The sequence below is a fragment of the Mastacembelus armatus genome, chromosome 4 (genome assembly GCF_900324485.2).
Source record: "Mastacembelus armatus chromosome 4, fMasArm1.2, whole genome shotgun sequence".
NCBI classification, from domain to species: Eukaryota; Metazoa; Chordata; class Actinopteri; order Synbranchiformes; family Mastacembelidae; genus Mastacembelus; species Mastacembelus armatus.
The window spans coordinates 2,352,213-2,375,685 of record NC_046636.1 but is presented as its reverse complement, the minus strand read 5'-3'; the positions used below and the strand labels follow the sequence as shown (position 1 = coordinate 2,375,685).

Sequence of the window (23,473 nt, the reverse complement as noted above, 5' to 3'; positions counted from 1 at the left end):
TCAGTGTGAGCCCATTGTTCAGTAGTTGTTGTTGATATGTTTCAGAGGGAGGCAGAACAGTGGATTAGTGGTTAGCCCTGTTGCCTCACATCAAGAAGGTTCCTGGTCTGAAACCCATCAGGAGCCTTTCTGTGTGGAGTCTGCATGTTCTCCCTGTGCTTGTGTGGGTTTTCTCCAGGTACTCTGGTTTCCTCCCACAGTCCAAAAACATGTATGTCAGGTTGATTGGTGACTCTAAATTGCCCATAGGAGTGAGTGTGAGTGTGTGAGGTTGTTTGTCTCTATGTGGCCCTGTGATGGACTGGGGACCTGTCCAGGGTGGACCCCTGCCTTTCACCCAAAGCAGAGCTGGGATAGGCTCCAGCTGATCCCTGTGACTCTAAATAGGAATAAGGGGGTATAGATGATGGATGGATGTTTCAGAAGGAAAAATCAGGCGATCATCAGAGACCATGAATGTCTGTCCACACTGTGATGACCACCAGTGTAGATGTCAAGATATTTCAGTCTGGACCAAAGTGGTGGACTGACAGACTGTTGCTTCCCCGGGGCTCTGAGCTGGAGTCTGAAATTAGCAGTAGTTAAGTGTATTGTTCTGAGATCTGTGGTGGTTTCATACTTGTCAGCTTGACAGTTTCTCAACAGTTCATGCCTGAAAAATTCCCCCACGCCAATAAATTTCAATGTGTGCAGGTCACGCTGCCTGCAGAGACAATAACAACCTTCATGTTTATGGATGGACTTGTCCCTCTAAAAGTAACACAACTAACGTGACATGTTGTTTTCCTCAGAGCAGAACATATTTATGGATGATAAATGACATGATGACATTTAGAAAATGGATGTGATGAAAAAGTGACTTTGTACAATTTCATTATGCACATGCTGCAAAGAACAAACTAAATCTTCATCCTAACAGGAATAAAATCTTGTTTTACTTTGTGCATCTGTCCCACCTCAACAGACTTTCTGAGCATCTCACAGAACGAAATTCAAATAAGGCTGCTGTCACTCAAAACCAGCTGTCAGACTTGTTTTTCCAGTGAGTCCCACCCACTGGCTGCAGGCAAAGGTTAAGCAGTTTGCTACGACTGTGTGAGCTTCATCTCAATGCAAGAGCCAAAAAGACAGAGTCTGAAAAGTCCTGAGAAGGAGAAGAGAGAAATGCATTTGTTAGTGCACGTTATAACATCTTATACACATATTCATGAATAACTCTATGATCTATATTATGTCAATTTATTCATGTATTTTCGTCTGTTGTGCACACTGACATTTTACCTCCATACATGTGAGGACTTTCACTGACATGCATTCCAGACCATAATCCAAACCTGACCCACCACAGGCCCAGTCCCCGGCTCAGACATGAATATGAGCTTAATTCTAACCTACAAGCTCAACCCAAGTCTCTTTCCAAAGAAATGTGCTCACTTCACTAAAGAGTCGTGACTTTTTAAAGTAATCTTCACCTCCCAGAGAATGCTCTCTTGGTTCAAGAGTCTCCTCACCTGTCATAGGTGCTCACCTGTGCTTTTCAACCTTTAAAGTTCTCAGGACTTTGCAAAACCTCTTTGAAAACATCTACTTTACAAAAATGTCCACAATCAGCAGAATGACCCCATTTGACCAAATACTCCCTGCTTTCCAACAAATGTCCTCACTTTCCCAAAACGCCTTTATTTTCCACAATATTCCATAATAGTTCTCACTTTCCAGAATGTTCTTATTTCCCCAAACTGTCCAAAACCTCTAAACTTTTACTAAAGATCTAAACTTCTCCTCACTTTTCTAATTAGCCCCACATTTCACTAATTTCTCTAAACCTGCAGAGTGTTCTTACTTTACTAAATACTCCCAGTTTTTCCAGGATACCCTCACTGGTTTTGAAAGGCAGCCGGTCCCCACAGAGATAGGAGCCACACACACAGCGTTTGTGTGGGGGGAGGCCTGGGTGTGGTTTTTGGCTCAGCAGGTTTGGGAGAGACACAGAGGTGTGGTCAGCAGCCTCCCCAAAACGATCCTCCCCTGCAGTCCTCCTCGCAGTCTGCACCAGAGGGACCGAGGGACCGAGGGACCGGGGCATGTGGAGACAGAGAGTCGACCTACCTGCTGCTCTTCTCCTCCGCCCGTGGACTTTCCCGGTAGTTTCCGCACAGGCGCATCGGCTGCCGTTTCCTGGTCATAATGAGTATGTACGGATCTCAGCCGGCCCTGAACATGAGCCGCAAGTCCGGGTCTAAAGGCGACTTGACTGGCTGGGGGACCTACCACTTCGAACGGAGCGATGGCCAGCATGGAGGCGGTAATGGATATGACCCTTACATGGAGGGATACAAAACCATCAGCTATTCAAAGTCCTATTCGGGAGGTGGAACCGCAGGCGGCATGGGAGGCGGCATGGCGAGCGGCATGGGAGGCGGCATGATGAGCGGCATGGGAGGCGGCATGGCGAGCGGCATGGGAGGCGGCATGGCGAGCGGCATGGGAGGCGGCATGGCGAGCGGCATGGGAGGCGGCATGGCGAGCGGCATGGGAGGCGGCATGGCGAGCGGCATGGGAGGCGGCATGGGGTATGAATTAATTTTTGGTTTCTTTTATTTGCACCTTCCGCGCTGCCGCCTGGTGTTTGTTGCCTTCACCACAGGGACGGTGCATGACAGACTAAAGAGCTGGTGCAATTAAAAATGGATCCATTGCAGCTCAGTAATGTTTGCAGGGAAAATACTTCTCTGCTGCAAAAGTCATAGACAAGAGTTCACTGTGCTCAAAGGCCTCCAGTGTCTGCACAGGCTGAGGTGAGGTTGCGTGCAAAGAATTTCCAAAGCAGCAGGCTGGTGTGCGTTTGTTTAAAGAGTTATCACCATAGCTGACCTGCAGATTACATAATTGATGACGCCCGGTCATAAAGCTGCACTGTATGAAGACTTACAGCTGCTGTGCTAAACCTCTAAATGAGCCTCAGCCCCTGCAGGGAAATGCTCAGCTTGATTTACAGCTCACACTGAACAGCCAAGTTCCCTCTGCTGCAACAGCTCAACCCTTATTTTTATTCCACAAGCGTGCACGACTTTCAGAGCGTCCACATTCCCGTGTGTACAGGAGCCATGTCACTGTGGCAGGGGTTTGACTCTTAATGCTGGGTGGATAGAGAGAGAATAAAGAGAAAAGGTGAACTACGTTCTTTCCTAATCCTTCTCATCATCATGCTCTCTGTTCTCAAATAAAAAGTCGATCAGATGATGTTAGTGTGGCTGATCTGTATGGCAGCGTCTCAAAAAGCTGATAGTTAATATGTTTCCATGGAAAGTAGAAGTTTTGATCCTTTTTCAGTGATGATGTTAATGAGCTAAATATGTTTTTGTCTGCACATCAACTGAGAGTCAACTGAGCTGGTCCCACAGGTCAAATGTTAATGCAAAGTCGTGCAGGCCCACCTGTGAAATGTCTTTCCTGTCATGGGAAAGTTAAAGAGCTGCCTTTGAATCGAAAATACTCCAGAACTGTGCGCACAACCATGTTTCTGTGCTGGTGGAACAAGTCACACCTTTTCTGTGTTTCCACATCCTTTGACTCAGACACACAGGTCGGACAGAGCGATAACACAGTTCAGCTGTGGGCTGTGCTACCACATTTCCACTATATCTGTATTCACATGTGTTTGTAAAGGTGACTTTCCATAGGTGCGTGTTTTCACTGTCAACCTCCATCGGTCATGCATGAATAGTTTAGAGCGTCACTGTAATGTCAGACTGCAGCGAGCTTGTGAATTGTGCTGCATTAGAGAGGGGCCTGGGTCAGGCTACAGTCAAATTGAAGTTGGGGTCCAGAAAACTTGGATCTGGGTCCAGATTTGAGCCAGAACCTGCCTGTTGAGTATGTGGGTTCTTCACATGTATATAAGCCAATGGGACATAGGATAGTGATCAAAATAAAGGCCAATTAATAATTTAGCTGTCATTCTTCCACGTTGACATCCACACCGTCCTGTGAGTCCGTGATCCTGTCAGCTCTCAGGAGCTAAGCAGGGCTGGGCCTGGTTAGTACTTGGGTGGGAGACACCTTTGGAAGACCAGGGCCCACTACACTGAGGGTTTCACAAGCCAGTGTGGTCCCTAGCCCGAGTAAATGAGAGGGTTGTGTCCGGAAGGGCATCTGGTACAAAACTGTGGCGACCCCTGACAGGAGGAGCCGAAAGAAAAAAAAATTGTTCCATGTTAAATTGAATGTTTTTTTTTTTAAAAACAAAAACCCTATAATTTAGGAAGTAACTAATCTATTAACTACCTTTTTATCCAGTTTTCACTATTTGTGTCTATGTGGTTTGTGGCATAAAGGTCTTGTCTTTAATCTTAGGGATGTGATCTTTTTTTCTTTACCTACAGGTCAGTTTTAAATATTTAGTGAAACAATATGAAAAGGGAAAATAATTATTTAGAGAATCTCTGCAAAAACACATAGCTTGATTTTCATTAATTGGTCACATAGTAGAAAAAAGTTTGGATTTTGCAGTAGAGATGTCTGTAAAGTAGTAACGATCTTTGTGGTGATGTGTTTTCTGCATTAGCTCCAGCCTCTCTGCCGTCCACCAGAAGGCCATGGCCCTGCAGGTCCAGTGCCAGGAGTATCTGAAAAAAGCCGAGTACACCCTTCAGAATGTGAGTCACCATTTATTTTGTGCTGCTGCTTGTTGAGTCTTTTACTTCAGTCGTGCAAACAAAAGCCTGTCTGGCCCAGAGCTCATTCAGAGGTTTTTTTCACAAGAAAAAGGAAAAGCATCAAGTTGCAGCTTCCCCAGTGTTGGTGAAAAGCTGCAGGAAGAAGAACAGAAGTCACATTTGGTGGTAAATCGAGTTAACGGGGGGGTAAAGCCTTTAATGTGTGTGCCAGGACATATAATAGGAACCAGGCTGCTAATGAAAGCTCTTTATTTATCTCTGGGTTGGATCTGACCTTGGAGTGGATCCACTGGTAGTTTTACTCTACCAACACTGAAGTTATAGCAGCCACACCTCTTCTGCTTCTTGTTGTTGAGCAACTTTGATGAATTATTTGTTTTTCTGCAAAAGTGCCAAACCCATCGTGGTGTGAGTGACTGATGTGGATGTGGGATTCACTGTCCTGTTGGCTTTGACCCCTCCTCACAACACTGCACTGTGATGCATTTTGAAAGAAATACTAAACATCACGGCATATCAGACGTGTGAAAGGTGAAAATACTCCATTTGCTAAAGGAGGCTGAGATAAATTACTAAGCAGGAACAGGAAGTGCTGTAGAGTTTAATGTACTTTTCATTTGATAAGAGTTTTATTAGGTAACACGCCATCAACAGAATCTTTCTGTGCTGCTCTTTAAATATATATTGTATATGTTTTTGTTTTTTTAGGGCGGTTCCCCAAGTGAGGTGGAGCGATACATGGCGATGGCGAAAGAAAACATGGAGCAGCTGAAGAGCTGTGCGATGGAGCTGAGGCAAATGGGACAGTCGAATGAAAACGTAGTCAGGACGTAAGAAACACCCCCTCCTGTTTTCTTTCCATTCAGTAATCCAAATTATATAAATGCGAGCCTTATCAATTGTCTTCTTTCTTCTCAATCCCTAGCTTGGAGGTGTGTAAAGACCAGCTGAAGGGGGTCCACATGGCCTATACAGGCACCCTGCAGCGGAAGAGGAGCACCAGAGGGAGCTCTGGGGGCTGGGAGGAGCCTGGAAGGAGCTTTAGTGACGCTATAGCCTGGATTGCACAGCAGAAGGTGTGAACACAAAACCACAACATAACGCGGTTCCTATCCTGACCTGAACCTAAACCTAATGTAAATCCTCAAACAGCCCTAATAAGCTAGAGCTGTGCTCCTCATTTCTTTGTTTGGAAGCAGGTAAACAAAGGAGGCAAATTGAACAGGTGAAGTGTTACACAGGTGTTGGTGTAGGAAATACAGAACAGCTGACTTGCTGGAGAGACTCTAAATCAACTTGCACAGATGTTTCCACATGTTTATAATTGATTTAAATTGGTCTTGTTTTCCATTGGCCTAAAAAAGTGAGAAATGTATATTCATGCAAAGTGCAGACACCCTACAAAACTTTAAAAACTTATATCTCATAAAAAGGACACTGTAAATAAGGCAGTTTGGTGCATTCAGATTTTAGATTTACAGTGATCTGTCACTTTAAAGAGGAGTGAGCTGACTGGCAGATCTCACTAAACCAGGATACTGTGCACCCAGCACCCAGTTTATGCATGGAAGTGTTCCTCTCTTATGTGCAGCTGAGCCTGACAGTAACAACACATTCATGGGCATCCGATAAGCAAACACACATTTTAAGGCAGTGCTGCAGACAGACTGAATGGAGAAGGTTTAGTTTTGCGTCTTTTCCTGGAGACATTTGTCCTAAAGTTCCTCTCAAATTCATAGAAAAATTAATGAAAAGAAAAAACATTTCTCTGCCACCACCTGCTGGTATGAAGTGCATATTAAACAAACGCCTGAAAACAAATTGTGATGTTCAGGGTTGTTGAGTTGTGAATCAGTTGTTCAAAAGGTGTGTATTTAGTGTGTATTTCAGCTTTGCACTAATGTGTGTTCATTAAATAACGTGTGTATTTCTGTGTGTCAGCGTCTGGTTGAAACGGCTTCCTGGGGAGACGATCCTGCCGCCATCGAGCAGCAGCTCATCAACCACCAGAAGTTTCACAGCTCCATCCAGAGGAGTCCAGAGGTGGATCGAGCCAAAGACGACCTGGTGGGTTTGGGCTGCCCAGCGTTGACACATACAGATATCATACATAACATAACACAACATATCAGCACATCACATCTCTTTTTCTGTGTTTGGGTTCATGTTTGGGTTTTGTAAAATTAATTTCAATTTGTTATCAAGTCCACAAAAAGCTTTGGTTTTAAATAAATCCTTACAATGATTAGATTTTAATATTTACATATTTCAAATGGTGAAATTCTCCTGTATTTTGAAGATAACATTTGAGATCTTCTTAGCTGAAGTCAGATCGTTTCTGTTCCCACAGGCTAAAAAAGGAGACAAAGCAAATCTTCACGTGCTGGAGCAGGAATGGGACAATCTACAGGTAGAAGAAATGAAATGATCGCTCCCTCTGTTGTGTGCTTTCAGGTGAATTGCCAGCTTTGCATATAAACGTTCTCTCTTTCCCTTTGGTAGCAACTGTCCTTTGGCCGGGCCCAGCAGCTGCGCGACCTCCAGCAGATCATTCAGCAAATATCCACAGCGATCATGTGGGTGAACGACAGGGAGGAGGAGGAACTGGTGTTTGACTGGGGCGACAAGAACATTGACCAGTACATCCCCAAGAAGCAGGAGAGCTACTCGGTCAGTGAGACACACACTGTAACACTGGGAATTGGTGGAGAATTAGGGTTGTTGCTACAGAAATCTGTTTTCTCATTCTGGTCAATTAACATTCTTGGCAGTGTCTGTTTGTGTAGTTTATCAGCATTTCATATGGGAGCAATTATCTGTGGTAGATTAGATTTTGGCAGCTGTAGTCAGTCACCCACTTAGAGCATTCCTCCAGCTGCATCCTGATGCTTGTGTGTGTCCCCGGTGATTAAACCTCTTCTTATATAACAGAAACTAATGAGTGCCCTGGAGGACAAAGAGAAGGACCTGAATAAACTGAAAGCCAAAGTGGATGTGTTGCTGAAGAACAACCACCCAGCCTCAGACAAGATCGAGGTGTGGACCAGTGCACTTACCAAAACAATACACAACGCTCACATGCATTTATATGCGTCCAAGCAGGAGCCCTGCTCTTTTATGGATTTTCGGTATTCTAAGCTTCTGTGCGTTTTCTAGGCTTACCAAGACACCCTGCAGACGCAGTGGAGCTGGCTGCTGCAGATTACGAAATGCATTGATATTCATCTGAAGGAAAACGCAGCGTACAGCCAGGTAACACGAAGAAAACTGCTCAGATAAGGATTTTTACGTTAACAGCTGATGAGATGATTGCATGTAGTTTAAAGGTTGTTGCTGCTGGTGAAAGGACACTCAGCTTTACTGAACTTGTAACAAGTTTCAGCTGATTGCACTGTGAAGCATTTAGCAACAAAAAAGCTGAATATCCCCCTCAGGTGACTAACACACTGAATATTCCCCATGCAGCAAAAACACAAATCCTAATTAATGAATGTGTTTGCCAGATGTGCAAATTGACACCTGATTGCTACCAGGTTTTCCAGATCCATTTTGACAGTAATTCAGTGTTGTATAGAGCTCGTTGGATAAGACAGATCCATAGCCAGGTGTTTGAACAGCAGACCTGCACGCACTGAAATTTCTTCTTCCTCAATAATGAAAACGTTGTTCCCAACATGAAAATCTGCTCTAATTAAAGCCAGAGGGTGTCATGTTTTAAAAAACACTATGCCCCCAGTGTTGAAATGAAAAACACTCTGACAGATGCTGCTTTCCTCCTCACATTAGCAAAAGGAACCTGTGATTAATCAGGCTCTGTCATGTCTCATCTCTGGTGATCATCATTACTCATCCTGCTTTGTGTTTTGTGATAGTTCTTTAAAGAGGCTAATGAGACATACAGCACCCTGCAGAAGGAACATGAGACGATCCGGAAAAAGTTCACCTGTGACAAGAACACGTCTCTGGAGAACCTGCTGGAGCTGCTGAGGGGACTGGAGGTACGTCAGCGTCACTGCGGATGATTTCTGATCTTGGGTGATTTCAAATTATTTTTTTAGATTCATTGTGTTTTTTTGGGGCTTTTTGCTGTGGCTGTAAAATGTCACATCTCAGGCAACGCGATAAAGTGACAAGCAGGAATCTTAGGGGCTCATTCTGCAGGACAGCTCTGCAGAGAGAGAATGTTCTTTTGTCTTTTTGTATTTTAGTTTTATTGCATTTGTGTTCATCGGCTCTTTATTGGACTTTGGAGGTTTTTTTCTGTTTTATTATCAGTCTGCAAACCAGCTCTTTTTTTTATGTATCTCCAGAGAGAGAGGGAGAAGATTATGGAAAACAAAAGGCAGGTTCAACATCTGGTCAACAAGTCAAAGAGCATTGTCAGGCTGAAACCCAGAAACCCTGAGGAGAAGAGCAGCAGCCCGGTCATCGTCAAAGCTCTGTGTGATTTCAAACAAGACCAGGTCTGATGCCCGAAGCTCATGTCACAGTCTCTCTCACACACACACACACACACACACACACACACACACACACACACACACACACACACACTGTATATCTATGACCTGAACGGTGACAGCATGTGCCCATTCAGAGTGATTTATATTCATACAGTATATGTAGGGATCCATCTGTAGCACAATTCCCTCAAGTCTTTAAGATCTCGATCCTTTAAAATCGTAATGAACCGAAGACAAATTTGTGTTTGTGTGTTTATGACTAAAGTACTTTTTCAATGGGGCTTTACAGAAGGTGATCTGTAAGGACAATGAGGCCATCCTGAAGGACAACAGTCAGCGCAGTAAGTGGGATGTGACTGGCCCCGGGGGACTGGATATGTTGGTGCCCTCTGTGTGTCTGATCGTGCCTCCTCCTAATCCACTCAGCGTCAGCCTGGCCAAAAAGTAAGACCAAAAAAATGTTTGTTTCTGGTTCTGACACGTCACATAACTCCAGGTCAGGGATGGATGAACGTTGTCTGAAGGGAAACTGGGGAAACCCTGTTATTATGAGTGAAGAGATGATATTCTCCTCTGTGCTGTTTAAAGGAATGAACAGTACTACGAGGCCATCCTGGCGATCTGGAATCAGCTGTACATCAACGTTAAGAGTCTCATTGCCTGGCAGTACTGTCTCCTGGATATCAAACACATCAACTCCCTCACCATGACCATGGTAAGTGACGAAGAAACTCTGAAATCAGTCTCGCTTGTCTTCCATGAATGTATTCATTTAGTCGCCCATGGAGAAGGTGCACACTGCATGTGAAATGTAAATCTTCTCCAATGAGACCAGCAAATTGGATCTACTGTAGGTAAACCACAGCAGAGACATGACTCAGGTGTGTTTCAGGTTATCAACTTTGTTCAGCTTTTCATCCAGAGATGAGTGTGTCTGCTCGTAGAGATAATTACACACAGGAAGGTCCCAACAAGCCTCAATCAGCACGGGATCTCATCTGTGCCACTGGGTTCAGAACGATACTGAAATCAGCTACAACATTCAGGAGAAATCAAGACAACCTTCAGGAAAACCCTTTGAAAAGATGCTGCATCTCAGGGGATTTATCCTCTAATTAAATCTGAAATAACAGCACTCCAGCGCTCTGTGGGAAACTAAAACTACTATGAGTATGTCAGCGTAATCCGACCAATATGTTTACAAACCAGTATGTTCTGCACCCTGCTGTTGCCAAGATGCAGAATTCAAAATATCCAAAAAGTGGAAATTGTCCAAACAGATCCATTCTTGTTATTGGAGTTTTTTTACTTAATCATAATTACCTTTTGGTTTCGGGTACAATGTGCATCTTCATAGTTTCTGTGGTGTAGACCTAAGTCTGTGTGTGTGTGTGTGTGTTTTCAGTTGGCCAAGATGCGTCCTGAGGACTACCGCCAAATTTTCAAGAACCTGGAGAATCACTTTGAGGAGTTCAAACTGAGCTGCCACAACTCCCAGATGTTTGATGATGAGGACAAGAGGCGCATGGAGACCCAGGTCTCAGGAGCCCAGACCCACTATGAACAGCTGGTGGTGCAGCTGCCCACTTACAGTCAGTATTTAAAAAAAACGCTGTATATACAACACTGTAATAATACAGCATATCATAGTGTGTTCTCAGCAATGGGAATGTCTTTGCTTTTGTTTCTTACTTGTTGGCCTGTATGTGGAATAATTTACCAAAGAAAAACCTAAAACTTCAGTAACTGGTAAAACTGATGACAAAAATAATCATTTTTTTTAAAAATAGTTTTGGTGCAGTACATATTGTGTTTTATACTGCAGTAGAACTCCAAATCAATATCGATGGGAAGTACTTGTTGTATTCTCTAAAGCCAGTGACAAACAGAACTTGCTTTTAACTAGTTTGCAGATGTAACATAGTCAGAAATTAAAAAAGCAGCACAGGGTTTCTGAAGTGATGAAGAGGAAGTGTAGTCTCTATATTTTGAGACTCATCACTAGAACAATGGCAGAAACTTTTGAGTAACTCCCCACATGTATCCAGTGACAGTGTCGCTCCACAGCAACATATTTGCTATTCTAAAGTTTCAGCAGCAGATATGGAAACCTGGGGACCTTCCATTTCTAGTGAGGGATGATTACACCTTAGTGTCTAACCTTATAACTCCCCCACACATACACACTGTACACATGTAAGTGACCAGTGACACTGATGGTGCTGCCATTTGCTGCATGTATGCATTAGGCCAAGTATGTTCTCAGTTTAACAAGGTCAGAGTCCCACCTTCCTCCACACCTTCCAACATCAGAAAATGCTGGTAACATTCTGAAACCAAGCTCTTTTTGATTCAGCTGTTGCACAGCTGCTTTTGTTTTTGTCAACACAATGATTAGCCAATCAACACTCCACAACATTCCTGTTATTGAATCTCACATATCTTTTTCACCCACTGTGTGACCACATGACTTTCTCTGCCAATTCTAAAACCATATTTTACGTCTACCCTCAGTCGTGCAACAGGAACAAATAGAAGCACAGCAAGCGGCCGAGCAGCAGCAGCATCTGATTATAATACAGCAGCAACAGCATCAACAGCAAGCTGCTGCAGAAGCAGAGGCCAGGAGGCTTGAAGAACAGGTCAGGAGAATGGAAGAAGAAAGACAAAGAGCAGAGATGCAGAAAGCAGCAGAGAGGAAAATAGAAGCCAAGAAAGAGGTGGTGACCAAAGAGCAGACGATCAGGAAGGAGACAGTGAAAGGGGTCAGAGATGAGAGGAAGAAACAGGGGTCGTCCTCCACTTCTTCCTCCATCCCCTCATCCTATTCTTCCTCCCGCAGCTTATCAGAGCTGCATGCGCTCAGACTCAGGCTGGAAGGCTTTGAGAGCTTGCTGAGTCAGCATGTTCATATCTGCTTTGGCGATGATGGGGTGAAAGACTGTGGCCTCATGATCACTCAGTTAGAGGTAGACACACAAGCTCAGAAAGACTAGAAGTACAGACAATTATATGGTGTTAAAAACAAATCTTATAGTGTATTTCTGTGTCTTTTTGGCAGACGGCGCAACGTGACATTAACTCCATGCGTGAGGAGTACTTACGTCTGAGGGAGCGTATTTTGAAGGAACTGGAGGGTATAAATGACCCAGATAAAGCCGAGTTTCTCCGCAGTGAGATCGAAGTCATTAACAAAAGACTGGGCAGTCTGGAGTCTATCTCATCAGCTTACCTACAGCGGTACAGAGCGCAGACAAAACTCAAACTCTTGTTGTGTTCATTCAGGAAGTCTCACTGAGAAAATCACACAATATCACAACTAAGTTGATTCAGGCAGAAAAGCCAATAAACACACTCTAAACACACTAACACACACTAAATTAAAATGTCCACAAGATGTTTTCAATTAACAAAATTCCAGTAGCAAAGTATGTATAACCCATTGTTTCCTGGTCAGTGTTATAATAAGAAACTTTTGAAGGATGCCAATAATATAATGTCATAGTATCTTTAACTTAACTTAAAGACAAATTGTCTCAGAAGTTTATATAGCAGTGACAATTTGGAAAGAAATATTGTGTATGTCTTACATGGCAGTTGATCTAGTATCGATCCTTGTGGGACACCTTTAACAATATTTTAGAGGCTGGACTTAAAACGACTGTCAGAGACCCTGAGATTTACAAATATATCCGTAAAAGCATCCGTAAACAAACTCATCAAATCTATTAAATGTGACTTGTCTAACAAAATATGACCAACACTATCAAAAGCTTTTATGGGCCCACAAAGAATGCAGCACAGTGACGCTTTTAATAAAGTTTGATAAGTCTAAAACCTTATTGCTGTGGCTGGAGGGCGCAGTGTTAGGATCTGGCCAGTGATTATAAACTCAAATTAAAGCTTAGATACAGATCTGCAGGAGGTCAAAGTTGTCTTTTCCGCTAGACTATGGGTCGACTATACTATCATCCTTCAGAAAATGTTGTAGAGTGACAAATGTGTCATGTCTAATCTCCATTTACTTTCTCACACATTTAAATTCAGAAATGAACAGGAGGATATTCTTACATATAGCTTGCCAATATCATTTAGAAAATAAATACGTATTGGTCTTTTTCTTCTGGAATGACATTGACTACGTATTTCTGCTTCATCTCTTCATGTTTATCAGGCTCCAGGCTTTGAGGGACATGCTGCAGAGCATTGCACAAGTTGAGGACATAGTGAAAGTTCATGAAGCGAGACTGACAGAGAAAGAAACCACCTCTCTGTCGACCAGTGAAGTGCAGGATTATGTATCAACCCTGAAGGTATTTTATTTTATTTTTTTTAATAATTCAAAAAAATGGCATCTATCTTTAGTTGGAAAATATATTTTTTTTAATTTTAAATATCTTTTACAACTATAGAGAAAGAATTTCTTGTGAAAACCATTCTAGCCAATTCTGATTCACTGCTCAGCTTTATTCCTGGCAAGCTGCAGCTGAGACAGAATACCAGTATAGTGCATGGCTCAGTGGTCACCCATCGGGTTGGATTAGAAAAGCTGCTGAGAGAGCAAAATGCCAGTGATGTTCTTTTGTTTTTGACTGTGTCGTATAACTGTTCTTACTGAGGGATTTCTCTTTATTTTACGAGGGATGTGACTGGTCTTTCCTGTGTGTTGTTGATACATAGAGTATTAAAGCAGAGTTGGAACTGAAGAAGAATGTTTTGGCCTCTATGGAGACACAGCTGGCTAATGTGAGCCACTGGAACAGCCAAGTGGGTGGGCCCTACTACAGGTGTGACATGATGCTGTCTAAATACACTGAGCAGGTGGGACTGCTGTCAGACCGTTGGAAACGAATCCAAGGACAGATTGACACCAGGTGTGTATGGCTATCTGTCGCTCTTATACACAACTAACCCAAGACCTAAATCTGTGTTTCTGAATGATTTATGATTTGTTATATAATAAATAATTTCTGTCAAGGAAACTGAAGATTTTAAAGTTTTCTCTTGCTGCTGGTTGTTGATCTCAGGTATCTGGTCTGGTCTCCACACTGAAATAAGCAAATAAATCAACAAAGAAACCAAAAAACTATCCATTATCTATACCCACTTATTCCTCAAACCAAAAAATCAAATTAGAGAATTGTGCAAAAGGGAAGTCACTCTTAGTCTCACTCTCAGTAATTTACATTAATAGTTAGTTTTGTTTTCAGCATGTCTACAGAAAAAGACACTGAAGGTGTGGTGCTATCTTTTTAATTCTTCCTCCTTCTGTTTTATTGCTCAGGCTCCAGGATCTTCAGCTGTATCTGCCTCAGCTGCAGCACTACACTCAAACCAGCACTTCCCTTACTGACTGGATTGATGCTACACGGAAGAAACAAGACTCCCTGCAGAACACCAAGATAGAGACCGTCCAAGCACTGAATGACCACATTAACAAACAGAAGGTCTCTTTCTGAACCCCTCATTGCTCTTCATTTACTTGATTACTGTGTCAAGGATCTATAGCCATGTGTGTTTTCAGGTATCACATCTTATATTGTTGTTGCTTTAAGGCACTGAACACAGAAATCAAAGCAAAGAGGGAGACAGTGGACAGTGTGCTGAAGGACAATGACAGCTGTGTCAGATCGGTCAAGGTAAGAGAGTCACATCCGGATCTGAAGCATTTCGTTTTATTTTCCTGCATTCATGACTTCTGTATGTTTCTTTACAGGATTATGAAACAGACCTGGCCTCTTATACCTCTGGCTTAGAGACTTTGCTCAACATCCCCATCAAGAGGACGATGCTGAAGTCCCCGACAATGGATCTTAATCAGGAGGTAACTCCAGTAGAACCCAAACGTCTGGGAGGTTATGAAGCACCAGTAATAGAAAAAAATATGTCCTGTTTTAGATCAGTGGGATTGAGGTGAACACAATTTGCATGTATTTGTGAACTGAAATTATCTGTGAATTAATCCTCGAGTTTTTGTCCCAGGCTACACAACTACAGACCCGTTACATGGAATTGTTTACCCTGTCTGGTGACTACTATAAATTCCTGGGAGAGTTGCTCAAAAGCATGGAGGAGCTCAAGGTACTGCTTCTGGATTTTGTAGTTCTTTGACTATTTTTGCTCTTCCTATATTTTTTTTAAATAAACATTTTGTTTTTTTCATTTTTCCTTTAACTTTTGATGTGATCTTGCCCATGGCCTGTGGGAAAAAATCCACCAATTAATAGTCCCAGTCTATAATTGTTAAATTAATCCAGCCTCTTTTGAAAAAAATGAACAATATTAAAAACCTGATTTCATGCTCATAATATTACATGTTATTTATAGCAACAAACCCACAGAAACTGCACTCAGCTCTGCAGTTTTCTCCTAGCTCGAGAGTGTGTTATTGCCCCTGCGTTCACCTTTGCTTTGACTGCTTTTCAGATTCGTAACACCAGGATTGACCTGTTAGAAGAAGAGCTTCGCTTGCTGAGGGAGAATGTCCAAGACCACAGTTCCAAGAACAAATCGCTGGAAGATGCTCTGGCCCGCTACCAGCTACAGCTGTCCCAGTCCCAGGAGCAGCTGCTGTCCATAGAGGAGGTGAAACGCAATACTGCAATGCAGTGCAGTGCCACCAAGGACAGCCTGAACACCACTCAGAGCCAGCTGTCAGACCTTAACGATCAGGTGGGACGACTCAACTATTTGCTTGAGGAAGAAAAGAGGAAGAGGAGGCTCGCAGAGGAGCGCTACACTCACCAGCAGGAGGAATATGAGTTGGTGCTGAGGAAGAGGCAGAAGGAGCTGGAGACGGTCAGTTGGTCCAAGTTAGAGGTGGAGAAGAGTGTGGCCACTAAGGATCAAGAGCTCGAACAGCTGCGGCGGCAGCTGGCTGATGAAGCAGCGAAAGCAAAGGAGCTGCAGAAGGAGCTATCAAAGGTAAGGAGCCAATGCGATGTGGAGATCAATAACATAAAGCTGAGCTATGAATCCCAGATCCACGTCAGTCGCACAGACATGCAGAGACTGGCGGCCCAGAGGGACGAGGACACCACTGAGCTGAAGCTGCAGTACGACAGGATGGAGGCAGACAGAAGGAATCTGGAGGAGGAATGCAGGAGGCTCAGGATGTCTATCAGTCAGACTGAGGAGCAAAGAAAGAAGGCGGAGGAGGAAGCTCACAGTCAGCGTGTTGTCATCACGGAGGAAGGGCGCAGGAGGAGAGAGCTGGAAAACCGTATGGATGAGCTGATGAGGCAGAGAGAGCAGGAAAGCAGCCAGCATAAAGAAGAGCTGGCTGAAGCCATGAGGACCCTGCAGGAGAAGGCTGAGAAGCTGGCCTATGTCAATCACAGTCTAGAGGAGGAGACCCGCAGGAGAAAAATCATAGAGGAAGGGCAGGGTGTGCTTGAGCAGTCTATGGCCCAGCTGCAGGTGAAGCTAACTAATTCATCAGTAGCTGCGACCCAGCTGGGGGAGTACGAGGAGGAGCTTAAGAAGTTACGGTTAGAGCTGGAGAGGGAGAGCAGAGAGCGAAGCAGATTAGAACAAAACATGAGCAGCTTACAGGGGCGCATCAAAGACCTTCAGACTGTGAGAGATGGCCTGGAGAGCCAGGTGGAGGATCTGAGGAAGGGTTGCCAAGAAGAAATAGCCAGAAGAAGGCAGGTAGAAACAGAGCTGGAAAAGAGCACCACGACCCTGTCAGAGTACACCAGCACCATCACTACGTTACGCCAGAGCCACGAACAAGCCAGCACTTCAGAAAAGAGAGGAGAAGAAGAGCGTCTGAGGTTGCAGGAGGAGCTGGAGAAAAGCCTGAGACAAAACAAAGCATCTGCAGAACGTATAACACAGCTGAGTGCAGAGCTGAAGGCCCTGCAGCAACAACTACTCCAGGAACATGCCCGAGTCAAAGAGGCAAATCTCAGGAATGAGGGTCTTTATAGAACTTTAGAGGAGAAGACCAAAGCCCTTAATGAGAACTCTGCTGAGCTTCTCAGGCAGAAAGAGATGACAGAAACCCTGAGCAAAGAGAGACTGAAGCTGGAGGAAGAAGTGAGAACAGCCCGACATGAGAACGAGGAGCTTGTGAGATCTAAACAGGGAAGTAATGATGAGCTGTCCTCCCAGATTACTGCCCTGGAGCTGCAACTGAAAGCCAGCGAGCGCAGCAATGTAGACTACCGCAACCTGGTCTCAGAGCTCTCGTCAGAGAGAGAGAAACTCAAGCTGGAGACTGAGAAAATACAAAAGCAGGCCTCCGAGGTACATGGAAGTTTGGCATTTAGTCCTGGACTCCTCTCAGATTTCCAAATCAGAGCTCTAATTTGGAACAATCAAGTAGCTATTACTGTCTGTAGGCAAATTTTGCTTGCATGCTGGAAAAGCTGTAGATGCTCTGTAGTTGCCTCCTGCTTGGTAAAACTGATTTAAACACATGCATCTGTATGTGGAAAAGCTTGCATGTTGATTACTTTACTTTTTTCTTTAAAAATGCCTTCACCTATTTATTTTACCTTCCAGTCTTATTAGCACAGTGCCTTGTTTTCATGTTTTATGAAGGGAATTAGCAGTTAGCGTAGTACATGTCTAACTTAAGGTTACCAAGCAGAAAACACACAGACTTGCTGTTTATGGGTTTAAACTGATCATCACTGACTTATCATAACTAAAGAATAACTTTTGATTTACAGTTGTTATACATTTATCATCTTATGGTTTAGTCTGTTCCTAAATGAATACAAATGCAGATCCAAAAGGCTGACGTGAGTGGCTCTCGTTATTAGTCACATGTTGCTATAAAAAATGAACAGTGCAAGTATGTGTGCTGTCCTTCTTGATACTTCTTGCTCTCACAGATTTTATGATTGTATATTGTGATGTAAGATGCAAAAAAAGATGGTTCTTGATACTGTAAATCTATCAATGTTTTTTGACTTGACTAACATTTTGACTTTGTCTTCTTTTTGCAGACAACAGCCATGATGCAGTCCATTCAGTCTGAGTACAGTGATATTGTAAAGGAAAGAGATGCTCTGTTGCTGAAATTGCAGTTGTCAGAAAACGGCAAAGATCGCCTCAAAATGTTAGAGGACGAACTCGGTCGCATTAAGCTGTCCCTAGACTCTGAACTTCGCAATAAGCAACGTCTACAGGAGGAGAATGACAGAGTGAAAAGGGATTTAAGTTACTGGAAGGATCAGTATGATAGTAAGCAGAGTCTGATCAGGCAGTATGACACAGACAAAGAATATCTGGAGAGAGAAAAGAACGCTTTGAAAAGTGAGATAGAGAGACTGATGAGGGAGCTCAGGGAGCTTGAGGAGACATATAAAAGTAGGCTGTCAACCATCCAGAAAGAAATGCATGAGATGACCACTACCAGAATAATCACAGAGACTGAGCTGAGGAGAACTAGAGAGTCCTCAACCTTGGATGCCTCCACTCTGATTTTTGATGGAGTCCGCAAGCCAGTCACAGCAAACCAGTTGCTTGACTGTGGTGTATTGGACAAACCAACTTTTAGCCAGCTTGTGAATGGACAAAAGACTGTCCCTGAAGTGTCTGTCGACAAAAAAGTCAACCTTAAAGGTACTGGTCCCATTGCTGGGGTAGTAGTGGGGAGCCAAGGCAAAATGTCATTGTCTGAAGCCAAGAAACAAATGCTCCTGCCTGATGATAGTGCCAATTTGCTTCTGGAAGCCCAGGCTGCCACAGGTCACATCATTGACCCCAGAAACAATCAGAAACTCACTGTAGAAGAGGCTTGTGCCAGGGGGGTGGTGGATATTAAGGATCGAGACAGATTATTGGCAGCAGAGGCTGCTGCTGTGGGATACAAGCATCCTAGTGCATCCAAGCCTCTCTCAGTATTTGAGGCCATGCAGAAGGGTCTGATTGACAAGAGGATTGGGGTACGCTTGCTGCAAGCCCAGGAGTCTGTGGGAGGAATTCTAGATCCCAATCTGAGTGTGTTCCTACCTAAAGACGTAGCTATCAAGCACAACATTTTGGATGAAAACTTCTGTTATGTTCTAAACCAGAACCCTACTTGTTACCTTGACCCAGATACGGAAAATGATACAAGCTATGAGGCTTTGAAGAGAAGGTGTAAGCTCGAACCACACACAGGTCTGCTTCTTTTGCCAATCACTGAGAGGCAAGACCCTTCCAAACTGATCTTTGATGGTGTTCGCAAGACAGTAACAGCACAGCAGTTGCTTGACTGTGGGGTGTTGGACAAACCAACATTTAACCAACTAATAAGGGGGGAGAAAACTGTCCCAGATGTGTCGGTGGATAAGAAGGTCTTTCTAAAGGGGACAGGATCAATTGCTGGTGTGGCAGCTGGGCCTCTAGAAAAACTGTCCTTTACAGATGCAAAGAATCAGAAAATTATGTCTCCTGACAGCACAGACATGCTACTGGTTGCTCAGGCAGCCACAGGCCACATCATTGACCCCAGAACTAATCAGAAACTGACAGTTGAAGAAGCTTGTGCCAAAGGAGTAGTGAATAAGGAGGATGAATCAAAGTTGTTTGCAGCTGAGGCTGCTGCAGTAGGTTACAAAGACAGAAATACTGGAAACCTTTTATCAGTTGGCCAGGCCATGAACAAGGGATTAATTGACAAAAACACGGCTCTACGTTTCCTTCAGGCTCAAGAGTCTCTAGGTGGTATTCTGGACCCCATCCTCAGTGTATTCCTACCCAAAGACATCGCTAAACAGCGTAATCTCATAGATGAGGACCTATACCAGGCCCTGAATCGTTGCCCTGAGTGCTATGTGGACCCAGACACCCAACAACCAACTACCTATATATCTTTGAAGAGAAAATGTAAAACTGAACCAAGCACAGGTCTTCTGCTTCTCCCTGAACCTAAAATGCCATTAACTGTCCGGGGGCTCCGGGGTGAGGTGTCTGTCATAGATCTAGTGGATGCAAATCTGCTGAAACAATCTGATGTTGACCAGGTGAACCAGGGTAGATTGACGAGACAGGACATTGAAGATCGCCTGCGCTCATATCTGAGAGGTTCCACCTGCATAGCAGGAGTTTATGATGAAGCCAATGATAAGGTGATACCCATCTATCAGGCCATGAAAGACGGACTGTTGAGACGTGGTACCACACTGGAACTGCTCGAGGCCCAAGCTGCCTCTGGTTTTATGGTTGATCCAATCAACAACCTCTATCTGACTGTTAGTGATGCCTACAGTAAAAATCTCTTTGGGCCAGAGTTTAAGGACAGCCTGCTAGCAGCAGAGAGCGCTGTCACTGGTTACAAAACGCCTGGTACAAACAAGATTATCTCTCTCTTTCAGGCCATGGAAAAAGGGCTGATAGAAAAAGGCCATGGCATCCGTCTATTACAGGCCCAAATTGCCAGCGGTGGTATCATTGATCCTGAGCACAGCCACCGCATTGACGTGAATGTAGCATACAAGAGGGGTTACTTCAACGAAGCAATTAACAAGATCCTGACTGATGAGGGTGATGAAACTAAGGGTTTCTTTGACCCCAACACAGATGAAAATTTAACCTATCTGCAGCTTAAGAAACGCTGTATCACTGATAAAAAGACTGGCCTCATCCTTTTACCTATCATGAACAAGAAAAAACAAGAGTCAACTCAGAAGAACACTACTAGAAAGAGAAGAGTATTAATAGTGGACCCAGAGACTAATAGAGAGATGACGGTTCGTGAAGCATATGACAAAAAGTTTATTGACTATGACACCTACCTGGAGCTGTCCCAGCAGGAGTGTGAATGGGACGAGATCACAATCACTGCTCCAGATGGTTCAGTAAAGTTTGTTATCATTGACAGGAAGACTGGAAGACAATATGACATTAGTGAGCTGCTGGAAAAGAAAGTAATTGATCAATCAGTTCTAGATAAGTACCGTTCACATGTTATCACCCTTACCGAGTTTGCTGACATCATCACCAACAAGACGACACATGGATCATTCTCATCCTCGACCGCAAGGCCAATGGCATCATCTTCAACTAGCTCATCATCAACTTCAAGAAAATCTGAAACCTCATCAGCATCATCATCAGTTTTGCCAAGACCCTTATCACCTTCTCTTGCCAAGATGACCACCACAAGAACTACCACTGTCACAGAGCGAAGCTCCACAATCAGCAGTGTTTCTCAAGACCTACCTGGCTCACTCAAGCATATATCCAGTGTATCTGTCAATCTGCCCTCTCAGGAACCCGTGGGTGCCATCTTTGACACGGAGAATGTAGAGAAGATCTCCATCACCGAGGCTCTAAACCGTGGTCTGGTGGATGCTATCACTGCTCAGAGACTGCTGGAAGCTCAAGCCTGCACTGGAGGAATAATCAATCCCGCAAATGGCCGTAGGCTCAGCATCCAAGAGGCCTCTCGCTTGGGCATAATAAATGATGAAATGGCCACGAAGCTCAAGCCTGCCCAAAAAGCGTATCTTGGTTTTGAGGATGTAAAAACCAAGAAGAAGATGTCTGTTGCTCAAGCTATGAAGGAGATGTGGGTGCCCTATGAGGCAGGACAGAGGTTCATGGAGTTCCAGTTTGTAACAGGGGGGCTATATGACCCAGAAATGGAATGTAGAAGAACCTTAGAAGATGCTTTGAAAATGGGATGGCTAGATGAAAGAGCAGCCCTGAAGCTTCAAGACATCAAAAGCCATGCAAAGAACCTGACATGCCCTAAGAGCAAATTGAAGATCTCTTACAAGGAGGCCCTGGATAATTCCCTGGTGGAAGAAAGCACTGGTGTAAGAATGCTCCAGGCATCATCTGTGTCTTCCAGAGGGATCAGCAGTCCATACAATGTGTCCTCTGCCCCAGGATCCACCACAGGCTCCAGGAGTGGCTCACGACAAGGCTCCCGCAGGAGCAGTGTGGACCTAAGCTCCCCATCCTCCTCATTAACTGGTCACTACAGTTACAGCTTCACCTCCTTCTCCTCTACCAGATAAAACATGACAAGGTTCTTCACATGAATCTGAATTTGTTGCAATGAACCTTGAAAAAACCGCTTCTTGTGTGAGAGGAGAATAATTCAGAGTTAACATTTTAGACATTTTTTATACTTTTTTTGGATTTTTAACTTTGGCTTGGCTATGCTTTGATCATATGTAAGAACACTACCACAATACTCTTTTGTTAAATTGACTAAAGTATTATTGGCAGTCATCTTAAGGTATTTGGATTTAAAATCATTTGTTAAATTCATGCATACACATATTTCAGATTTTCAAGCATATTTTTCTGATTTCATATAATACTTTTTTTTATGCTTTGCATTGGTAACATAAAGGTGATAACAAAGGTTTTTACATTTATTTGAGATTGAAATATCCTGTGTGCCTACTTTTTTCAGGGAGGATGCAAGGTTGGGTTGCTTATATTATCCTAACTGCTATTTTTCTACTTAGTTGATAGTTAACCATTGGTTTAGTACTTGCTGTTTAGTACTTCTGGTTTTGTAACACTTTCCCAGAATTTCAAAATAAAAGCTAAACATTGAGTTTGTTGCTTATATGGATTCATGTCTTTTTTGTCAGTTTCATGCTGAAATGCATGCAAAATAACTTGCTTTATTTGTAAATATGGCTAACTGGTTTAGCAGTGGTGGAGAGTATATTGTCTCTCAAGTAACCACTTCAGTAGTTTTGAGGTATTTGTACTTTGAGTATTTCCATCTTGTGCTACTTCATCCTTGGACTTCACCACATGCCAGAGCCAAACCTTTTATTTTTCCCTGCACTACATTTATCTGATGAACTATGAACTCTAGTTCCTTTTTAGATGAATCCATCAAAATACAGTATCATCCAACCATTATCTATACCTGCTTATTCCTAACTAGAGTCATGGGGATCTGCTGGAGCCTATCCCAGCTCTCTTTGAAAGGCAGGGGTACACCCTGGACAGGTCAGCAGTCCATTACAGGGCCTACAGTATAATCATCAGTCTTTATTGATCTCTGGTGGAAAATTCCCAAGCTATCAAGCAGTATATAAAGTACTTCAAATTAGAAGTATATAAGATAGTTAACATCAGCTACCCAGCAGTATATAAAGTACTTCAAATTAGAAGTATATAAGATAGTTAACATCAGCTCCACCTTTACCAGCTCCAACATTAAAGTGATCAACACAATAATCCAATAATGTCAGATACATTCATGTGAAATGGGCCATTCTGCACAATGAATTTTCAATGATTTATAAGAGATTATTACACTGTGATATTTTTACTTAAGTAAATGATCGGTGTACTTCACAACAGCCGTTTTACATAACAAATACTAATGATTTTCTTCATATATATTTATAGCAC

General features: G+C 43.4%; 1 protein-coding gene across 3 annotated transcripts; it reads left to right on the top strand.

The window, feature by feature from the left end:
- Nucleotides 1-1,962: 1,962 nt before the first annotated feature.
- dspb (desmoplakin b) lies at nt 1,963-22,670 on the top strand. Of its 3 annotated transcripts, none has more exons than XM_026322990.2 (24): nt 1,963-2,476; nt 4,567-4,658; nt 5,388-5,509; nt 5,605-5,755; nt 6,621-6,746; nt 7,030-7,089; nt 7,182-7,349; nt 7,611-7,715; nt 7,836-7,931; nt 8,552-8,677; nt 8,990-9,142; nt 9,432-9,586; nt 9,731-9,857; nt 10,548-10,734; nt 11,657-12,111; nt 12,204-12,382; nt 13,317-13,455; nt 13,823-14,016; nt 14,427-14,589; nt 14,698-14,781; nt 14,859-14,966; nt 15,125-15,223; nt 15,569-17,395; nt 18,103-22,670. In XM_026322990.2, the coding sequence occupies exons 1-24, from the start codon at nt 2,188-2,190 to the stop codon at nt 22,105-22,107; spliced, it is 9,210 nt and encodes a 3,069-aa protein (XP_026178775.1). In that variant the 5' UTR covers nt 1,963-2,187; the 3' UTR covers nt 22,108-22,670. The 3 variants fall into 3 exon arrangements, with proteins under 3 accessions (XP_026178775.1, XP_026178774.1, XP_026178776.1); XM_026322989.2 differs by having other exon boundaries at nt 1,963-2,573; nt 4,568-4,658; XM_026322991.2 differs by having other exon boundaries at nt 1,972-2,476; nt 15,569-16,066.
- The last annotated feature ends 803 nt before the right edge of the window (nt 22,671-23,473 follow it).